Here is a 23,243-nt window from a genome sequence, read left to right on the forward strand (position 1 = left end):
CTTTTAGTATTAAAGAGACAAATATAGTTATTTTAAACTGGGCAAAAATCCTACTATGTAATTTATAAATAAGGATGCTAGTTTTTTGTTCCCCCCAGCTACTTTGTCTTTTAGATTGTAGCTGATTCTTCCAACTATTGTGCGTCAAGTTCAGGCTGGGTTTATTATAAAGGGCTGTCAAACTTTGACAAAAATCAGATTTTTAACTAATGCTCTTGGGTGACAGAAAACAAACAAAACCCAGCCACTATAATTTCTTTTAATGCTGAGAAAGCCTTCTTAGAAATTTTTGAAGCAGGTTTTGACTTACTTTATTTTTCTTAAACCTTTGAACCTCTTTTCCCCATTATTTTAAATTTCTTGCCTATATAATTAGAATGTCTGCAAATATTAACAGAACTAGCATAGGGGAAAAGAACATATGTGTTACAGTATAGGTAAAGCATCTCATTTCATTACCACATCATGCCACTGCATGATGAATGTTAAATGAATGAATTAATTAATGAATCAACAAACAAATAAAACTATGGTTATAACAAACTTGATTCATAGGCCATCCTTGCTCTAAACACATAATAAAGATTAAAGGATGCCAAGCCTTGTGGCTTTTGAATCTGGTCAATTTATATGCAGCCCTGAATTATAACATTTCTGAAGCCTTGTTCAGCTTTGGTCCTTGCAATCCTATATTTGATGCCATGCTGAGAATGCAGAAAAAAACTTCCAGTTCACCATGTCTTGTAGCTATTGGCACAAACTTTCCATTCTCTGCCCCTTCTTTAAAAATAAGCAGTCCTTTAGGATTAATCACAAATGTTTTGACAAACTAAAATGGAGCTAGTTTCTCCTTAAACATACTAAAGCGAACAGTGTTGGTGACTGCTGGCAATTGCTGAACTCTACTCCACTGCAATGTTCCCTTAAAAGGAAAAGGCAACTCTGGAAATGCCTTGTTTTGGAATCTAAACAATGATGCATTAATCCTGCCTTGGTCTTCAAGTACAGCTACTCTGCTGGATTTGGACTCAAGGAACCAATTATTTAGATATTATTTAGCCCATACCAATAGATTTACTTAAAAGAGCCGCAGAACTTAGCAAGTAGTTCGCAAAGAGTATAAAATATGAATTTGGTTCCAGTACTGTTAACAGTCAAAACTTAATAAACAATACCTCTGCTTTCTAATAAGCATGAATAAAAATTATGATTGGATTCACACATCATGATTATAATTTGCTTAACAATGGTTTATTGAATATGCATAAATCATGCTTTACAAATCACAACAGCTGGGTTCATTCAACCAAACCAAACAAGCGACATTAAGGTGTAGTGTGATGCTTGAACCTAGTCATTGATCCCAATTGACATCACCACTTGCAAAGAAAATAGTTTAAATCTTTCCTCCAGCCATGGTTTGCAACATTTCCTCTTCCTCCTGAGGATGTTAAAAACAAAACAGAACACTTCATTGGTGCCAGTGGATTTAAAACAAAACAAAACAAAACTCTTGTATGAGGAATTTTACAAAAGTTATTATTAGGGGTGGTGGCTTTAAAACTTCCTCTGCCCAGAGTTTCCTATCACGAAAACCATACATTTCATACAGCATGCAATTTTATCTTAAAGATTAGGTGTACACTGCATGATAAAGAGAAAAAAAAAGCCAATGTATGTATGAGAAATGAACAGTTTAGTTCCAGAGGGCTGGATAACTTGTCCAGGGTCAGTTTATCAGCCCACCAATGACATTTAGCTCTTGTGCAGCTCCCTTTTGCTTTGAAGGGACCAGCACAAAAATATGTCCTAATGCAGCAGTTCTCAAACTTGTTGGTCTCAGGACCCCTTTATATTCTTAAAAAAGATTGAGGATCCCAAAGAGCTTTGGTTTATGGGTGTTATTTCTATCAATATTTACCATATTAGAAATTGAAACTGAGAAAATTTAAAATATTTATTTGGGTCTCCAGACCAAAATCCATCAGAGAGAGTATTATTGCCTTCAGGCAGTAAACTGCAATAAAGAAAATCAGCTTCTCCAATGTGGTACCCTCCAGATTAAATATCTGGCTGAACAGACAGGCCACTAGCAAAACTGTGGATTTCAGGAAGCACAAAATATTGGAGTTCATCAACCTGCTCTGTGTAATGCAATTCTATGGGAAGCACTTACAAAGTATCTACTTCAGGTTGCTTATAGAGTCACAGTGGTGATACTTCTCAACATAACTTCTGTCAAGATGGCATTGTACCTGCATTTTCTGGCATTCCCTGCAATATTTTCATTTTAATTGTATCTATTGGTAACAGAAGCAGGTAGATATTTTGTTTTGAGTATCAGAGACAGCCTGCTTGTTTTTTTATCTAAATGATGCCCAATAATATTGACATGCTGGCTGTGCATGGTGCTGCATGCAACTAGCATAGAAAGAGATGATAGAAATAGGATGTTTCACTAGAACATCAAAACAGCTTCTTCATTGGAGTAGAAAGCCTACTGCTCTCCATATATTGCTATACACACCTTCCCAATCATAGTTGGCTTAACCATGGTTTGTATAATAAACCATAATGTCTGGGTTTATACATAATGCTAAGCCATCATAAAACATGGTTTATAAATCACCCAGAATCACTGGGAGTTGGGCAGTATATAAATTTAATAAATACATAAATAGATGGCTTCATTCAACCCATTAAGCGAAAAACAAACCAAAAAAGCATGCTACGGCTTACTGTAATGCAACATGAAGTTGGTCAGTGGCTTTTTCTGTGATGAAAATGCATTAGATTTTTTTCACAGCTCTTAAAATATTATCCTCTTTGCAAAATATAACACTTACCAATTCATAGTTTCTGTTATTCAAGTGAAAACACAAAGTCATAGCATATTAAACTATTTGTTGCGGTTTTCAGCTGTGGCTGTATTTCTGGTAATAAATTCATTCCCAAATTATAGCTCTTCTTGATCTGAGGGTCATCTGTTTTTACAACTGTAATGGTTTTGACTTGAGAAATGAATGAAGTCTGATACAGACCTCAGTGAGAGTGAGATTGGATATATATGGCAGAACAGACAGTACTGTAGCTGAAGTCAAACTTTGCTAGAGTTCTGATACCAACCTCCTTTTTAAAATTGGTATGTGTAGGACTGGGCTATGAGAGCTGAGCTGCCAAAATTTGCACAATCACTAGAAGTCAGCAAAGAATTAGAGTTTCCTAGTTGTCCTAGTTGTCGGTATACCATCGGAAGATGAGACCCCCAGGTCGGAAGATGGTCAAAATGCTACTGGGGAGGAACAGAGGATGAGTTCAACTAGCCCCAGACGTGATGACGCAGCTAGCTCAAAGCCGAAAGGACGGTTAGCAGCCGACGGTGCTGGTGGTGAACGGCGAATCCGATGTTCTAAGGATCAACACGCCATTGGAACCTGGAATGTAAGATCTATGAGCCAGGGCAAATTGGATGTGGTTATTGGTGAGATGTCAAGATTAAAGATAGACATTTTGGGCGTCCGTGAACTGAAATGGACTGGAATGGGCCACTTCACATCAAATGACCACCAGATCTACTACTGTGGACAAGAGGACCACAGAAGAAATGGAGTAGCCTTCATAATTAATAGTAAAGTGGCTAAAGCAGTGCTTGGATACAATCCAAAAAACGATAGAATGATCTCAATTCGAATTCAGGGCAAGCCATCTAACATCACAGTGATCCAAATATACGCCCCAACCACAGATGCTGAAGAAGCTGAAGTAGAGCAGTTCTATGAGGATCTGCAGCACCTACTGGACAACACGCCTAAAAGAGATGTTATTTTCATCACCAGAGACTGGAATGCTAAGGTGGGCAGTCAAATGACACCTGGAATTACAGGTAAGCATGGCCTGGGAGAACAAAATGAAGCAGGACATAGGTTGATAGAATTTTGCCAAGACAACTCACTCTGCATAACGAACACTCTCTTCCAACAATCTAAGAGACGGCTTTATACATGGACTTCACCAGATGGACAACACCGAAATCAGATTGACTACATCCTTTGCAGCCAAAGGTGGTGGTCATCTATACAGTCGGTAAAAGCAAGACCTGGAGCTGACTGTAGTTCTGATCATGAACTTCTTCTTGCACAATTTAGGATCAGACTAAAGAGATTAGGGAAGACCCACAGATCAGCTAGATATGAGCTCACTAATATCCCTCAGGAATATGCAGTGGAGGTAAAGAATCGATTTAAGGGACTGGACGTAGTAGATAGGGTCCCGGAAGAACTCTGGACAGAAGTTGGCAGCATTGTTCAAGAGGCGGCAACAAAATACATCCCAAAGAAAGAGAAAACCAAGAAGGCAAAATGGCTGTCTGCTGAGACACTAGAAGTAGCCCAAGAAAGAAGGAAAGCAAAAGGCAACAGTGATAGGGGGAGATATGCCCAATTAAATGCAAAATTCCAGAGGTTAGCCAGAAGAGATAAGGAATTATTTTTAAACAAGCAATGCGCGGAAGTGGAAGAAGACAATAGAATAGGAAGGACAAGAGACCTCTTCCAGAAAATTAGAAACATTGGAAGTAAATTCCAGGCCAAAATGGGTATGATCAAAAACAAAGATGGCAAGGACCTAACAGAAGAAGAAGAGATCAAGAAAAGGTGGCAAGAATATACGGAAGATCTGTATAGGAAGGATAACAATATCGGGGATAGCTTTGACGGTGTGGTCAGTGAGCTAGAGCCAGACATCCTGAAGAGTGAGGTTGAATGGGCCTTAAGAAGCATTGCTAATAACAAGGCAGCAGGAGACGACGGCATCCCAGCTGAACTGTTCAAAATCTTGCGAGATGATGCTGTCAAGGTAATGCATGCTATATGCCAGCAAATTTGGAAAACACAGGAATGGCCATCAGATTGGAAAAAATCAACTTATATCCCCATACCAAAAAAGGGAGACACTAAAGAATGTTCAAACTATCGAACAGTGGCACTCATTTCACATGCCAGTAAGGTAATGCTCAAGGTCCTGCAAGGTAGACTTCAGCAATTCATGGAGTGAGAATTGCCAGATGTACAAGCTGGGTTTAGAAAAGGCAGAGGAACTAGGGACCAAATTGCCAATATCCGCTGGATAATGGAAAAAGCCAGGGAGTTTCAGAAAAACATCTATTTCTGTTTTATTGACTATTCTAAAGCCTTTGACTGTGTGGACCATAACAAATTGTGGCAAGTTCTTAGCGGTATGGGGATACCAAGTCATCTTGTCTGCCTCCTGAAGAATCTGTATAACAACCAAGTAGCAACAGTAAGAACAGACCACGGAACAACGGACTGGTTTAAGATTGGGAAAGGAGTACGGCAGGGCTGTATCCTCTCACCCTACCTATTCAACTTGTACGCAGAACACATCATGCGACATGCTGGGCTTGAGGAATCCAAGGCTGGAGTTAAAATTGCTGGAAGAAACATTAACAATCTCAGATATGCAGATGATACCACTTTGATGGCTGAAAGCGAAGAGGAACTGAGGAGCCTTATGATCAAGGTGAAAGAAGAAAGTGCAAAAGCTGGCTTGCAGCTAAACCTCAAAAAAACCAAGATTATGGCAACCAGTTTGATCGATAACTGGCAAATAGAGGGAGAAAATGTAGAAGCAGTGAAAGACTTTGTATTTCTAGGTGCGAAGATTACTGCAGATGCTGACTGCAGTCAGGAAATCAGAAGACGCTTAATCCTTGGGAGAAGAGCAATGACAAATCTCGATAAAATAGTTAAGAGCAGAGACATCACACTGACAACAAAGGTCCGCATAGTTAAAGCAATGGTGTTCCCCATAAGTAACATATGGCTGCGAGAGCTGGACCATAAGGAAGGCTGAGAGAAGGAAGATCGATGCTTTTGAACTGTGGTGTTGGAGGAAAATTCTGAGAGTGCCTTGGACTGCCAGAAGATCAAACCAGTCCATCCTCCAGGAAATAAAGCCAGACTGCTCACTTGAGGGAATGATATTAAAGGCAAAACTGAAATACTTTGGCCACACAATGAGAAGACAGGACACCCTGGAGAAGATGCTGATGCTAGGAAGAGTGGAGGGCAAAAGGAAGAGGGGCCGACCAAGGGCAAGGTGGATGGATGATATTCTAGAGGTGACTGACTCGTCCCTGGGGGAGCTGGGGGTGTTGACGACCAACAGGAAGCTCTGGCGTGGACTGGTCCATGAAGTCACGAAGAGTCGGAAGCGACTGAATGAATAAACAACAACAACAGTTGTCCTCCAGATTTTTGCAGCCTGATCTGAAAGCCCCAGTTTAGGAGGATTGGACTTCTTCACTGACAATATGAGGTGGCTGTGATTTACTTTTTTCCTTTAAAATTTGAAGTGCCCCACACCCTCATAGGTTCTTTATAGAACCTATAAAGTTTCTTTATAGAAAGGTTGTAGAAACTGTATAGTACAAATTTTAGAAAAAAGTGTCAGACTGGACTTCTGCTCCAAAAACAAATTAAGATTTACTTGATCTGCATACCCCCAGGCTTTTTTCATGCATTACTAGCAGCAAACTGCCATTTAGCTTACATATTTCTAAAGGCATTTTTGCATAAATGTGGCTGTGGATAGCACCACACTCCAATTCCACTGAAGAAATATTTCAGGAGTAATCATTCTGAGTGATCTCATTCAGATCTATATCCTCCCATAATAGATCAGCTACTACCAAACTCAAAAAGATTATACACATAGTGTCAGCTTTCTACATACTGCTGTCTATATCTTTCGACTGAAAGGTGTCAACAGTTCCTAAAATGGCAAGTGATATTCAGTTACACCCTGTAAACCATTGAGATGCTGTAATAAGGAAATACAGTATAGCTAGAAAACACAGAAATGTAGAATCCTGGATTCAACACTGAAGAAAAAGCAAGGCCTACAAGCACTTTTGGGGTACCATCTGTGCAACTTCTAGCAGCTATCTTGGATCTTATCCTCAATAAATCCTTACTATAATACATTTTTCACCAATAGTTTCTCTGTGTACTAGCCTGCAAAACTGAACATTTAAATACAGTGCAAAATCCATTGCACTTACATACAAAAAGTACATGGTCAGCAAAACGTGCAACTTCTTTTCCATTTACACATGGACTGTGATAGAACAGGGCTGTGTGTTGCTTTGGATTTGAAGCTCAGAGATGCTATGGGGGATGTAAGGACACCTGCAGCTGCTTAAACCAAACACATATTTTCCTGGGATTGAGCAGCAGTTGCTTTATGGAGTTGCAGACAGGAACTATGTTTGCATCTTCACATGCTCCACACACTTCAGAGTCTTCCAATCCAAAGTGCTGCACTTCCGTATTACAGAAGGTCCTGATTTACAACAGCATGATGAATTGCATGTTTAATAGGCAGCTGGTGATAAAGCTAGAACTTTAGTGGTCTTTTGCAGAGGTCTGCACAGAATATGGTATGCTCTCTGTGTCTGCCAAATAGGCCAATTAGATAATTAACAAGATTACAAAGAAAAACGACAGCTTTATTACATCAACTTTTATAGGAGAAAGACTGGATTAATATGCATCCCTTTAACATTAGACTAGCAGAATGCCCCGATAATTTTAACAGGGACAGAGAAAGAAAGATTAGGGTTTACCAATAAGGGAGCCAGTCAAATAGCAAGACAAGGCTTGGGAGGTTTCTTTTGTTGGAATTATCAGGGGGTCAACTCAGCATTGTCTCATAAGCACAAAAAGGGTTTTTTTTTCTAGTAAACACATCTCTATTGTGCTTGTGGGATGTCACATGGGTCACCTGATTTCCACTTCCTTCTTCTTCTTGGGTTTGGGGATTAACAATCTCCATTACCTTTTGGCACACCTGCAAGCAGGAGGTGCTGCAGAATGCAGCTCTCGTCCTCTCATCTTGCTTGCATGCAGACATTTCTATTTCCATTGAAAATGTCTACAAAGAACCAGTGATGAATAAGTGCTTTCTACTATGAAGCTTCTTGTATCCAGATCTACTGAATAAATGTAAGCTACATTTTTTTTCATCTAACTACTGTGTAAAGACTGAATTCTTTTCTGAACGTAATTAAGCTTAATATGCAAGTTTCTTTTTGGTTCACGCTTCTACTTTGCAAGATTGTTGTTAGTTGCCTGGAGTTCTTTTATTAACCTTTAAAAACTCCATCATCTTTGACCTTGGTGAGAAAGCACTGGGGCTCTCCAATTGCACGATTTTTTAAACTATGGTGTGATGAATATGCCACAACTAGCTAGGTTCTTACATCACACTAAATCATAAGCCATGGTTTACAAATCATAAGGACTGAGTTCACAAATCATGTTAAGCCACAATTTCTTTCACCACTATTGTTCAATAATCCAGGATTGATTGGGTTCACATACCCTGCAAAGCCAAAACCAACTAAACTGCTTAATGCAATGTGTAACTGAGTTCATAATATGACTGGCTGTGCTGTGAAAGAAGAATGGCTGTGAAGTCCCAGTGGTACGTCTTTCTGAGTATACCACACAGCAGGATAGCCAGGTTGTTCAAATGAAAATGGGAAGAGAGACTCTGCCCTGGAAATGTAGCCTAAGACCTCAGATTGAGTCCTAGGTTAGCGCTACCGCATCAATTATTTTATGGTGTAGAAATGCCTGACTAGACAATTACAGAATTGTCACCTACTGAGTAAATGTCTCAGCAGATGGCAATTCCTGGTTTGCTGGCACTCAGAAGGTAAATAAGGATGGGCCTGGTTAATATTTGGATGGGATTCCTCCAGGAAATACCTGGGATGTAGAATAGACAGGAAAATTTAAAAAACCAAAAAAAATCACACAGACACACAAAAGGAATGGCAAACCACTTCCCTATCGCTGCCAAGAAAACTACATTCATGTCCATGAAATCACCAGGAGTCAAACTTGACTTAAAGGAGACTAACATTTTACTGATAGCAGATTTCAGATCTATAAGTTGTTGCTAGCATTTCATACTTCTTAGTTTTACATTTTCCTTGGGAAGCTTCCTTTTATGGCCTTTTTTCCCAGAGCAAGGCAATTCCCAGGCTGCAGTTGACTCATGTCTTTGGACTTTCTGGTGAGGAACAGTATAATGTTGGCAACAACAAGCGAACACTGGCTGCCACTTCATCATCAGCCAGAGATGCCATTGAGGTTGTTCAACTCTGTCTAACCCTGAATGAGAGTATAAGAGGTTGTGGACATCGAAGGTGGCCTTTTCTTGGCTCCTCTGATTATTTGTCTAGAAAGAATTCAGTTAATTGCTTTGATTTTGTGATTTTTAAAGTTAAAATTAAATTTTCTAGCTCCAGCAATAAGGCAATTCTGGCTCTCCTTATCATAAGGAAAAATTAGTATGTTCAAGCGAGACCTGCCAAAAAAGGTACGTTCACATCTCTGAAAAAGGAATGCTCCTGCATGGGAATGTACCTATCTACCTATGCTCTCCTCCAAAATACACCATTTCATCCCTCACCTTCCTCATATTATTTTTTTCTTTCCCAAATGACACTCAGCATCCCTTGGCTTCTAATCAATTTTTTTTTTTTTTGAGAGGTCTACTCCCTCAATTTCCACCTCTACTTCAATAACAAGTAAGTAACAGTGAGCAATATCAACTCTTCTGAACTGTAGCATACAGCTAGGGAGAATGGATCCATCTGCCAGGACCTCTATTACTTGCTATTCTTGGACTGCATTGATGTGTCTCCCAACCCCCTACCCCCAAGTTAAAGAACCCTGGACTTCAGCCGTGAGTCCAACCTTAACTGCAGTCCTGTGGGAGACTGACTTGTCAGGGCTATTTAGAGCCAATTTAGAAGACTTTTCCCCACATTCCTTTTAAATCTACATATGTGCACTTCTGAAATAATGATCTGGTTTGCCTTTGTCACAGAGACCTTTAAAAGATCCAAGAGCTGTACAAATTTAAAGACACTTCCATGTTGTTACTGTTTCTAGACCTCAATCCTTCAAAAGCAGAGTGAAGCTGACCTTCAGTTATCCTCACACCCCAACAGTTAACCTAGAGAACCATGCTATGGCAAGAAAAAGGAACTCTGAAAAGTGGGGGGAGGTGAGAGTTCCCACCAGTGAATGGCTGCTGCTCCACAGAGCCCAGAAGCTCTGTGGAGCAGCAGCCATTCAAGAGAAAATGTATATAAAGCAACAGAGCTGATAGTAATTGACTTTGCTCCCAAACCCGCTCAGAGCCAAGAAAAATAAAGTCCAAGTGCCCAGCATCCTGAAGGGGGAGAGGCCATGACCTCAGAAGACTTTAGGTGGCCAATAAGAGCTGGATAGAACCCTGCCCCCCGACTATGTAATCCCTAGACCTGAGACCAAGGAACTCTTGGTTAGCCCAATGGTAAGTTTTGTGTCTGAAGAATACTATTTTCACGCTGGAACTACAGACAATTCTAGATTGCCTCCACAGCAGGCTGGGGATAAGATAGAATTGACATTATGAGGACATGTTCCTTAAAAATGATTACTGGAGTTACTACATGCTTGATAAGCAGGACATGAAAAACAGCCATACAGTACAGTTCTACTTTGTGCAAGACTTAGTCTTTCTTTCCCCCAACCTTATTTTAAGCTAGTCCATTAAAAAGTCATGTGGAAAACTGAGAAAGGAAGTGATAGGAAGTCCACCTTCCAGTAATGCTGACAATCTCACAGAACTTCCAACCACTCCAATGCATAGTATTACTATGGATAAATCTGGAGAGCACTCTCTTAGGAATATTTATGACAGCTCACCTGGGAAGGAGTAGAAAAAGGCAAGAGACAAGATTTGCTCCCTGCAGTTCACAGCCTGCCTTCTCTTTGGCCATATGGTGATGTGACTTTGACATCTCAAGGAATAGGAATTCAAATACAGCAGGACAGAATAAGGTTGGAAATTTTCCATAATCATAGAATGATGCTCTCTTGAAACTGGCAAGAGGTGGGAATGAGGGGTTTGACCTTTTGCTAGGAACAGAAAATAAAGGTTAAGTATTGCCTTCTGAGCTGATTTTTTTTTTTTTTGGCTGCTTGAGTGTGAAAGAATCATAGAGACACTCATTTCTATTTTTGGTTGTTTATAAACAGCTTTCTGGTCACCTATGGTCAGGGCCGCAACTAGGGTCTGTGCCACCTGGGGCAAACATGGATTCCACGCCCATTTTGGTGCCCCCCCAGCACTCATTTTGGCGCCCCCGCAGTGCGGCGCCTGGGGCACATGCCCTGGCTGCCCCCCCCAGTTGCGGCCCTGCCTATGGTTGTCCTAACGCTCAGAGAAAAAGAAGACATGTTGTATACAGTAGTTAAAATACTTCCAAATGTAACTTAGTCTTGAGATTCAGGGTAGAACCTGACTTCCTTTTCTCTGATCAGTACAAGGTTCATCAGATTCATGATCATATATCCTCCAGAAGTTTTATGGCTTTCAACAGTAGAATAACAAAATTTTAAGCTTAGACAAATTAAGCTGGCCCTAAATCCAGCAGAAATTACTTGAAATAAGAGACAAAAATATATGGCTACTCCAATCTGTAGAATCTGCTTTATCCTCTACTTTGACTGTTGGTTGCTTATACTAAAAAAGCTGTCAGTATAAGTCAGAAAGTGTGGACTTTTCAATGTATCAGACAGCCAGTATGTATGTTGCTTGGCAAGTGTATCTTGGCCAGGAGATCCAAGGATTCACCCTCTTTTTCAGCTGTAGAGCTCATTATGGTCTAGTCATTGCCTTTCAACTAAACCCACCTCAGGACTGAGAAACTCAGAATTACTCTACTGTAATGTAGAAGTAGGAAGGAGGCGACGGCAAACCTCTTCTGAAAAATCTTGCCAGGAAAACTGCAGGGACTTGTCCAGGCAGTCTCCGAGAATCGAACACGATTGAATGGATTAAAAAAAAAGTAAAAGTATGTATCTCTGTGTGTATTGGAGATGGGAGAGAATAGTGTACATGGCTGTTGGAGAAAGGATGTGATAAAAATGTAATAAACAGATTATAAAACTATCAAAACCTTTCAGTGAAAACTAAGTCAGCATCTAACACTGAGGATAGGAATTATTTTAAATGCAGCCTGCCAGATAGTTGGGAGTAAAAGTTCCCAACTTTTAAAGATTTATCTATTTATTTATTTATACAATATATAGGCTGGGCATCTTACAATTAAAAAGCAGAAGAAGATAAGAGACAAAAAAAGATGAGTGGCTCAAAGACAACATATTATAAAAAAAGCCCATCCAGCAGGGGCTCAACCTTCACCCTGCCCCAAGGCCTGGGAGAATAGTCAGGTAACATCAGGGTGGAAGCCAACCAGATCTCTGGTGGAAATATTCCAGAGAGCAGGCACCACAACAGAGAAGGCACGGTTCCTGGGTCACACAAGATGACTATGCTTATTTCATGGGACCCAAAGCTTGCCCACTCTACCCAATCTCACCAGATGGGCAGAAATGACCAGAGATGGGCACATTTTGGGTCCTACACCATGGAGAACTTTATAGGAGATAACCAGCATCTTGAACCTAGAACCCACTGGCAACCAGTGCAGCTTGAGGAGCAGTGTGGTCACACGTAATGGAAATTTTAGGAATGGTAAGCTGAACACTAGATTGGGAGAATTTTTTAAAAACTTTAATCAGAACTTTAATTTCACAAATTGGGCTCATACATAATTTTAATCCAAAATTTGAAAGATGTCATTATGGTTTTGATTACACAGCATATTAAGTCATGATTTGCCTAGCCATGGTTTATTGAATAAAACACAATTGGCATACTAAACCATAAGTTCCACAACACATTAAACCATAAGTTCCAATTTACAAACCATAATGCCTACGTTCATACAACACACAAAGCTGAGACAAGCAAATAATATTTTGGCTTCACATGTTGTGTGAACTCAGGTAATAATACTCCAATCAATAGTATTATATCAGTAATAATATCCTCCTGAAAAACTTACAGAATATGGCATAATGAAGAGAGCCATTCGTGTTTCTCGTGGAGTCCTTGGTGCTCTCTGAGCTTGGTTGTTTGCTTGCAGATGTTTCATTACCCAACTAGGTAACATCATCAGTGCTAGTGAGCATGGGGTTTGCTTCCTGTTTATATACAGTACTTTGCCCTGCCAGCTCTGGTGGGGGTGTGGTTTTTCCCTTGGTAGTTCCTTGATTGGGATATTGTTTTCTGCTTGATGGTTCGTCTGGTGTTAATCCCCGCTTCTCTGGGTTTTGGATGCTGGAGAGGATGTGTTCTGGTCTTTTTGTTTCCTTCTTAGCTTTTTTATTATCTCTGTTGAATGGTGTGTAAATGTGGTTTGTCTCTATGTGTCTAATGATGGCTGATTTGTCTGAATGCCAAACTTCCAGGAATTCCCTAGTGTTTTTGGATTTAGCTTGGTCTAGGACAGCCTTTCTCAACTTTTTGAATCTGGGGGAACCCTTGAAATATTTTTCAGGCCTTGGGGAACCCCTGCACATTCAGGCTCAAATATAGGCCAGAAGTTACAAAATTAGTATATGCGTTTCATGGGTAGGCCTGTATATATGCATTAACAATGTTCTTAAACTAAAAATAAAGGATGAAACTTACCTCTTTAATGTGAAGTTGCCCAAATTTGAACTAATTTTTTAAACAAATTGTGATCTCCCAAGGAACCACTAGTGACTTCTTGCAGAACCCTAGGGTTCCACGGAACCCTGGTTGAGAAACCCTGGTCTAAGGTACTCACAGTTTCCCAGCTGAAACTATGGTTGAGTCTATCTACATGTTGTGAGATTAAGGAGTTTTCATCATGTCTTCTGATTGCCTGTTGGTGCTCATGGCTGTGCTCCGCTAGTCTTTTGCCTGTCTGTCCTATGTAGTGACTGTTACAGTCCTTGCACTGTATGTTGTAGATGACTCCTGTTTTTTCTCCTTGGGCTACTGGGTCTTTTGGTTTACTTAAGATGTTTCGGAGGGCTTTGGTTGGTTTGTGTGCTACGGTGATGCTGTGTGGTTGTAATAGTCTGTTGGTTGTTTCTGAGATGTTTTTGATGTATGGTAGTGTTAGTTGTGCTGTAGTGGGTTGAGTGGTCAGGCACTCAATGTCTTGTGTCCAGCATTGCTATCAGAAATACGTATCTGAGCCTAGCAATGCCATTTATAACTATTATGACTACTAAATGTTGATAGATCTACTATGTTTCCATTAATTTATCTAATCCAATTTTAAAGCCTTGGTTTTGTAGGACAGACACAGGTTTCACTGCTGGCAGAGGAATCAAATGATTATTTGTCATAAAGAGAAATTAGCATGAGTTAAAAAGAAGTGGCTATGCAACAGTTTAGAAGGCACATAGAATCTCAGCTTATGCTGCTGCTTTCCCTGATATCTGCTATTAAGGCAGATCTTTGTATCAACATTTCTTGGATTAAATATTTTTACTATGCTTTTCATACATTAGTCAACTACGGTATGCAAAATAAGCTACATGGCTCTGTATAGTCTCACAAGATTGGATTTCCTTGAGGCAATAAAATAAATACAGTTCAAGATTTCAGGTGACCATGACAGAAACTCAAATAATCAAGTGCGAACAAGGCTGACTCACATGTTATTTCTGCCTCTCTATAACTAGCGTGCATTTGTGTAAGCAGTATCATGTAACTGGGGAGAATCCAAAAATAATGGCATTAAAGTTGCAGTCCCGATCAGGTCCATACCACCCAGGATTGACTTCAGAGCACTTTCAGAAGGCCAGCCTTTTCTCTAAGTCTTCTAATTTCTTATTTGAAATGGAGCAGAAATAGTTGTAAGGTGGAACAGGGTTGTTTGAAGTATTAAAGTGATCAGGATGCTTCTGGCACCTCTGTGACTAATGCTTGCACAGAACCTATAAGTGAGTCTTCTGGTAAATTAGTTAGCTGATAGGTCTTAGCCACTCTGTGCCAAGCTGTAGGCCAATAACAGAATACTCTATGCTCAGTTTTATGCTGAAAATTAAATCCCGTCCACGTCCAAAAAATCAAATAAAGGATACCAAACTACAAGTCTCCCATCAGGCATACTGTCCCTGGCATTCCTGGCAAGGTGGTAAGAGCTGGAAGATGAGTTATGCCAGATGTCCTTTCCAAAGGCCAAATGGACTGCCCTGTTAAAGCCGGCATTGCAGAGTAGAGCTGCTGCTTCTGTTCAGACAATTGCTGTTTCCTATCAGAAATTCCCTATTTGCACAAAGTCTTGTAACTGCAGCAGCAAGAAGCTGTGTTTAATCACAATATCTGCAAAGATATCAGGTGATCAGCATGGGCTCAGTCCCTTACGTAAACAGATTGGCAGCACCATATAGAAATGCCCTCAGCCTTGAGAAAATTCTTATAAAAATGGGAGCCAGTATGGTGTAGCAGTTAAGGATTGGACTAGTCCCAGGGAGATTTAGATTCTAGTCCAGACTCAGCACAGAAGCTCACTGGGTGATTTTTGGGCCAGTCACTTTTTCTCAGCCCAATCTCCTTTATAGGGTTGTTGTTGCAATGAAAAATGGGAGGGCCGAGTGCAATATATGCTATGTTGAATTCCTGAACACAAGGTGACAAACAAATAAATAAAACTACTTATATAGAATTTCAATTCTCCTAAAAGTTTTAACTGCATTGTATATTCCAGAACAACATTAGTGAAACGTGAGAATGGAAAGTCATCAGTCTCCTTATGGAAGCATGTAAAGAACTACTGGGATCAGGTGATTTGTTCTCCCTGTATGAGGAAGAGCTGTGTGTCATAACAAGCTTGGCCCTTGTAGCCTTCCTGCTGCTGCTTTCAGAAGTGTTAATCCATCTGCTACTAACAAGCCCAAGGAAGAGAAAAGGAATGGACAGGATATTTTTTCTCTTTCTCTCTAGAGACAGAAAGAGAAGAGAGTCAGCAATATCATTTTACTGCAACATGATCTAAAAGACCAGATTTACTACTATAGAGAGTTTGACTGCTGGCCAACTAGCTTTGTCTCCCACAGTTTAGCATTACAGAACAGAACTTCAAAATAAGATAGCAATCCTCACCCAAAGAGGCTTGGTGCCAAACAATATTTTAACATGCGTAAATGTTAATAATAGAGATCTTTCTTTATCTTAGCTTGAGAAAACTCTCTCTCTTGTTACGCTCCGACCTGGGGTTTCCTTCCTTGTACAACGTTAAAAACAAAGTAAGTGAAATGAGGTGTTTTATTTGGAATTTGTTGAACAGAGATGTCCATTTGTTCAGTTAATCTGCCAAAGGGTTCTACAGTGCTTTAGCCACTAAGTGGAACCTAATTCTTGACCACAATGGTTAAATATTTCATTAAGATTGAACTACTTGTGTACTTGCACAGTATTTAAGAAGCCCTGCTTCAGAGAAAAGGTTTTATGTTGTGAGAGAGATGTAAATCCTCCATAACATTCAAATTATGCATGAGAAAAATATCACATACTGTATTTTGCTTTTTTTCTAAAATTGCTTATTTCTCATTATAGCAATACTTATCTCAGAATGTGCAATTATGTGCTCCATTAACAAACCCATGTAGGACCTTCAACTCCTAATTTGCAAAGATTCATCCCCAGTGTCCTTTAATCTACACAGAGGATCACTCTTCCCCAGCAAATAAAGCAGTCTACTCCAACTTGGTGCCCCCTAGATGTGTTGGGACAAAATTCTTAATTCCCAGTCACCAAGCTACGTAAGGCTGGAATAAAGAGAAACATTCCATAACTATGTGCAGGTCTAAAGCTGTCTGGAGGCCTGTCATATGCATGAATCAAAGGACTTGTGACTCACCAAAGCAAAGACAATTCACCAACCACTGAGTACTAGAAGCTTAAAGAACATTTTATTCTTACTGCTACCTGAAATGGCAAAAGCAAACCATTTGTCTAAATACACGGGATACATAATATAAACACTAATATTTTTAGTGTTATTTTATTGTAAACCGCCCAGAGTCCTCCATTGGGGGAGATGGGTGGTGATATAAATTTAATAAAATAAATAAATAAATATACATAGATTCAGTTCAGCTTAGGGCGTCATAAGTTCTGAAGGGCAAGTGTATGGTCTACTTTGCCTCCTGCCTGTCTCCTTGGTTTTCATCACCTTTCAAGTTCAAGATGCTTCCTGCTGACCTCTAGGGTGAGACAGAAAAATGGTCTTCAAGAAAGATCATTCTGCTGAAATACCATAATGTTTATTATTATGTACTGGCCTTCTTCCCAATCAGCCAGCAAAACCAAACAACAAACTGGCATGCATATTTTTGAGTTTGTGCTTTCATTTTCTATAAACACTTGAGTTGGGACAGGTTGTTAGCAAGAACTGGATTTGAAATTATCTCCCAGTTCCTGCTAACTAGAATTGGTTGTTACTTTATATTTGCCTAACATACTTAATCAGAGGTAAGCTTTGGCCCTTGGTTAAAGAGCTGTGTGGAATGAGAAAGATGGGTAAACTGGCAGAAGACATGATCCCTTTCACCAAGTATGGTAACTTAGCATATCATCTGAACATGGCAATAAGTCAAAGTAAAACAAAGCTGTAAGGCGGTAAGCTTTCCAAAATATGTTAACATTCTAGCAGATTTTAGAGAAATAAGGGGAAAACACTTTTTGCATACTGTATTTCTGATTGATGCTGAGATTCTAACATACTGGAAGAGATTAACCAAGTTTTATTTCTTGTATCATACCAAAAGGAAAAAAACTATACCTTCTACAAAGGACTTATTCTTCCTATCCCTCTGCCAAATTTTACTTGGTGACAGCTGCATCCACTCACCCACTTGCAAGACAAGCTGGGCAGAGTTTTGCAGGTCTCTCACATCTACATCTGAGCCAAAATATGCAGCCCAGATTTTTTTCATCATTTGATGTATGTATCTATTGCTGTGTTCTCATTACATGCACCCCCTTGGTTAACGTAACCATGGTTTATTGAACTAACCTGATTTCATACAGCACTAGCCAGACCAGAAGAGATCACACACCTTTGGCTAAAACCTGTCTAATCTATGGTTCAGCATATAATGCGAAAACAGCCTAAGTATATACATATGAGAGAAAGAGAAAACATGAAAAATATCCTCAAGAACTGCAGTAATTTTTTCAGGGATGAAACTTACAAATTTGGGGAGCAACCAAAACCAGTCATTTCTGGTGCCAGAGGCTAGGCGATATCAGTGAGCATGGTGGCAGCTTGCCTGCCATTCCTTGAAATAATAATAAAGGCGGGATAAAAAAGTTTTAAAAAATTAAAAGATGGGACTCTCCTGTGCTAACCTGTTGTGTTTAGGTGAGATGAAGGACACCATCCCATCAGCAGCAGCTGGTAAGAATTAAGGTCCCAGTCAGCTTGTATAGGTGTCATGAAGAAGAAAGAATATATATAAACATTATGTTCACCCAATGCAAACCATGGCTATGAAATTATCCCAGTTTTCACTGCATCATTAACAGATGGGATGAAATCAAATTATATACTAGAATAACACATGGTTGGCTAGTTTTGTAGCTCAGTATGTCATGCAGACAGAGTGACAATCTTATCCTTTGCCTCAAGCCAAAAAAAAAAAAACCTCCTTGGGACAGCCAAGAGTGAGCTGGCCTTGGATTTTTTTTTCTCTTTTTTTAACTTGTCCCAATTGGGCTAGTATTCCCAGTCTACCACCTGAAGCATCTGCTTCTTTATGCTTATGGACAGAACCAGCCTTGCTTGGTGCAAGTTAAGACTTTCTTTTCCCCAGGGGATCTCTTTAGTACTGGGTAGAGTAGCCTCTTCCCATCTTCATTCTACATAGTGCCAGGCAAGCAACTGTAGTTGCTCTAGCCTCATCTCTCAAGGAACTTAATAATACGAAGCCTGAGTTCAAGTAATATGCTAAGCCAAAAATGTATGGTTAATAAGCTACTGTATGCTTAATGTTTTGGATGAATTTAGAAAACTATGATTTATTTAGTAATCACAGGTAAGCAAAACAAAACATTTGGCACATTTATAAACATAGCATACAGCTTACCTCCCATCATTCCCGTCGGGGCATGACATATAGGCTGGACTTGAACAAAACCCTAGACTAAAATGTATTAGTCTATTTGTAAGAACCCAGACCATGCGGCAGCTTATATTCGGGGTGGACTGCAAGTGCAGGCAATTTAGTAAGCCATGGTTCTATCAAACATAAATAAGCATATTGTGGAACCACAAGGGTAGTTATCTCACTTTTTTCTAGTCTTCAAAAGGATTGGCAATGGTACAATCACTCTAAGCCATGGTTTTTTAAACAGAAGGGTTCACATAAAATACTAAACCTCAAACAATTAAAACACAATTTAGCTTTGCATACTACGTAACTACATCCCCTACAGTGTTTGGAGTTAGCTGCTATAAAAGGCAAGGGCAGTAAATAGTGGTTAGATTTGTTTCATTTGTTTAACAATAGTTTATTGAATGTCAAAATAGGCTAGATTTGCCCAACATGTTAAACTGTAAACTATGCCTTTTCAAATCCTAATCACTGGGTTAACTCATGCCACCGATCCACAATGTGATTTATTTGATTCTGACCTAGAGTGATATATGAACCTAGTTTTTGTGGTTTTCAAACCATACTTTAAGGCTTACCATTGTGGGCACTAGGCTACTAAAGCTTGTTCAACAAGTCATCATTAAAGCAAATTATGACTTTCACAAACCCAGCAAAGTTGGGTAATCTTCCCTATCTTATCTCCTGCAGCAACCAAGTTAGCTCTCAGGTATTATTGGCACAGCCACAGAAGCATTAAGACTAGCTTCCCAAAATTGGAAAGCTAGAACCAAAAACAGGTTCTAGCCCCAGCCCAACCTAACAGGGAATGACCTTCTCTTCCCTGTGCGAGAGAATCATCTCCAAATTCAAGAAACTAAGAAACTACCCTGTGACAGGGTTCACTCATGTTAATAATGTTGCATCATTTTGACTTTACACAATACATGAATGTCACCATATTGACTGAATCAATAAGCATGATGAAGCTAGCATGATTTAGTAGGATGTGTAAACCCATTCATTGTTTTATCCAGCAAAGGTCTAGGAAAATATTTGTGACAATGAAAAGCAATAAACTTGTAGCTCAAGTTGCACTGATCTAGTTTATAAAAAACAGAATGCAAGCTGCATCTTATTGTGGAAGAACAATCTCCTCCTTTGACTTTCTGACTAGGTCTGCACATTGCACAAAACTGAAATGTGGTGTTTCAGCTTAGCAAACTGTGGTCCTAGCCATATGGCTAGCATTACTCCCCCTCCCCATACACCAATGCCCCTTTCCCACAGAGCAACTTACATGCATTGACTGTTCCTTTGGAATAAACCTCTTGGCCTCTTTTTCACGGTAGCTGAGATTTTCCTCTCGGTTGTACTTGCCACTCAGTTGCTTGTCAGTTTTGTCTCTCTGCTCCAGGCCTGCCGGAACATTCCCATCTGTATCAGATGCATCTAGCTCTTTCTCTAGCTCCTCCATCTCCTCTGGCGACAAAGTGGACAGTAAGTTGTCAATATCTGGATCCTCACTGACTTGCCGCCGGTATTTTGCTACTCTAGACATCTTGGCAGGTTGCAAGAGTACACTCTGTGATATATGTATGTCTTTGTGTATATATTAAAAAGCAAGCTAAAAAAACCCACCAAGTTAGGATTTCTGTAAAACCAGGTTCTTTTTTCTGGTACCGTAGAGGTGTTGAAATGTTATGTGTAAGAAACCAAACCTTCTCTACTGCTTGGGTTATAATGGCTATGCAGATGTAAAGAAACTGGCCAATGAAAAGTGACAACAATCCAGCCAAGCAGAGGGAAGCCAATCACACGAGAACGGAGGTGGAGCTGATGTCTGTCAGAGGAGTTTGAAACCTGAGGACATTCCAGGGAATCTTGAAGTGCTGCATGACCAAATTTAGTCTTGAACATTTAGGTTTTTAAAGGCAATGAAAGACAAACTTGCAGATTTTTTAAAAGGAAAAGCAAAACAAAATTCAGTAAGCTACTGGTTGTCTGCATGGATGCAGGGATGAAAACAAAATCCTTGAGTATGTATATCAACTGCTCACACATCTAAAAAGCATCTCATTGTTCGCTCTCAGAGTCCTCTCATTTCACACTTCTCTCGATAACAAAATGTGTAAAATCAGAATATGCCTGAAGTTTTTTAATTTAAACGAAAGATTCAGTTCGTTGAAAGCAGCATATCTTCTACTTCTCTATTGAAAATGAGTTTTTGATCTGATCTTTCTTTTTAATCTTACACAAAACAGACAAGTGATAGAAAATGATAGTCATTGTTGTGGTACAGCACACTTTCATTGCATAGCTAATTAAACAAGCCCCCAACCTCCATTAACACACGGTTTAAAGCTAAATGTAAAGGTCATCAACTTTTTCAAAAATAAATTTGCATAGAATTGGATTGCTTATCTACAATTGCTAAAGTGGAGAGCTGAGAACAATAGAATGTGTTTTCCAGTCTAATCTGGGAGATTTTCATTGAAAACAGTTTAGATCTTTCAGTCCTTCTCTGAAGATGTTCTCTGAAGATGTTCTATGTTACATTGCTAGCAAAGTATAGGGATAGTAGTTTCTGAGTAGTCTTGGAACTATTACTGGAAAGGGTTTTCTTCCTCAGCTTTTATTTCAAAAACCCACTAAATGCTATAGCAGCATTATTGGCAGGGATTGTCAGGTTTTAAATTAATTTAATTTCACAAACTGGTGTCATACCAAAGTATTGAACAAGAACTCCATTCTTGAGTGTGCCAGGTTGGAGAATCCTGACCCAAATACTCCATCCATATATTTTATTATGCAAAGAATACCGAGGGTCCATACCTCTTGTCCTGCTTTTTCTGTGGCTCACCTTCTCCATCTTCTTTTGCCTGCTTTGTAACAGCTAGCATCTACATTGGAAGGTCATTTCTGGAAATGAGGCTGAAGAACTATTGCTTAGTTCATTGTCTAGTGCTTACATCAAGTTTTATCCAAGTTAGTGTTTCCCAGAAGTGTTCAACTAGCAGGTTGGAGTGTAGCACCTTGGGGATGGTTGGTCCTCATCATTATTTATTGTCTTAATGATATTTGAAAGAAATTAATAGAGTGAAGACAATCAAAATTTAAAAAAACCATAATTCCAGAAAATATACTACACATGTAATCAAAACTGGATTGTCATTAAGATAATTGAATGAACATATCAAATTAATTATCACTGTATTAATGCATAGTCACTATATATATTTAAAGAATGATTTTTTTCTCAAATTGTAGCATCATCAGACCTTGTGAATTTTAGTGCAATCTAATAATTGCTGGAGCAAAGTTAAAATACATTCTTTTTTACCTAGGCTTTTGTCCCATCCTTCCCTGTGGTGGTCTCTCATGAAGGATACACAGGCTGCAAGTTTTCTCAGGATGAGAGCTTGTGGTCTCTCATGAAGAATGTAGGAAGAATGCACAGACACAACTTCCTCGGGATGAGAGCTTGTGGTCTCTCATGAAGAATATACACGACACACAGTTTCTTGGGATGAGAGCCCCGATTCAAGCCGTAAGCTCTCTCTTATTATTCTCCCAGTTAAGCAAGTGCACTAAAACAGTAATTCACATAGCAGAAGGCTGATTGGTCTAAATAGCAATGCATACCTCATGTAACCCCCCTGATAGCCTCCTGGCACAGCTCAGGTTACAGCTCCTGTTGCCTTGTGAGGAAAGTTTTTGCTACAACCTTATCCACTATGGAAGTTCAAGGAAGGTTCAATGTAAATAAGCATCTCGCACAGCTGTCGTGGTTTGCCAACCAACAACATAGCATACAATGCTCTCTACATCTCCTCCTTTTTATTTTCAGTTATAGCAAGCCATTTCCTGTTGTGAATAGGCTGATACACAGGAGAGTAACTCTGAAGGCACATGGAAGATATGAGAGGGAAACAATAAATGCAACAGCAATTAATGCAAATAATACAAATATTTGTATAGTGATATTAAACATATGAGTACATGATGAATAAATGCCAAGGTTAATACTGTTAGGGTTAATATACTGCCAACACAATGTGGCAAGTGTCTGAAATCTAGAGGCTAAATGAACTATGGTCACATTATCTGGGGCAGCAGTGCGAATACCTGGCACAAAGGTTTGGTTGTGCCAGTGGGTTACAAAGAGAGGAACTG

General features: G+C 39.5%; 1 protein-coding gene across 1 annotated transcript in view; it reads right to left on the reverse strand.

Annotated features, from left to right (window-relative positions):
- The window catches only part of LMOD1 (leiomodin 1), a 33,808-nt gene extending 12,984 nt beyond the window's left edge, over positions 1 to 20,824 (reverse strand). Inside the window, exon 1 of the mRNA XM_063297326.1 lies at positions 20,368 to 20,824. Within this exon, the coding sequence (XP_063153396.1) occupies positions 20,368 to 20,628 (261 nt within the window). The 5' untranslated portion in view covers positions 20,629 to 20,824. The remainder of the gene's footprint in view (positions 1 to 20,367) is intronic.
- Between the last annotated feature and the right edge of the window lie 2,419 nt (positions 20,825 to 23,243).

This window comes from Candoia aspera, chromosome 3 (assembly GCF_035149785.1).
Source record: "Candoia aspera isolate rCanAsp1 chromosome 3, rCanAsp1.hap2, whole genome shotgun sequence".
NCBI lineage: Eukaryota > Metazoa > Chordata > Lepidosauria > Squamata > Boidae > Candoia > Candoia aspera.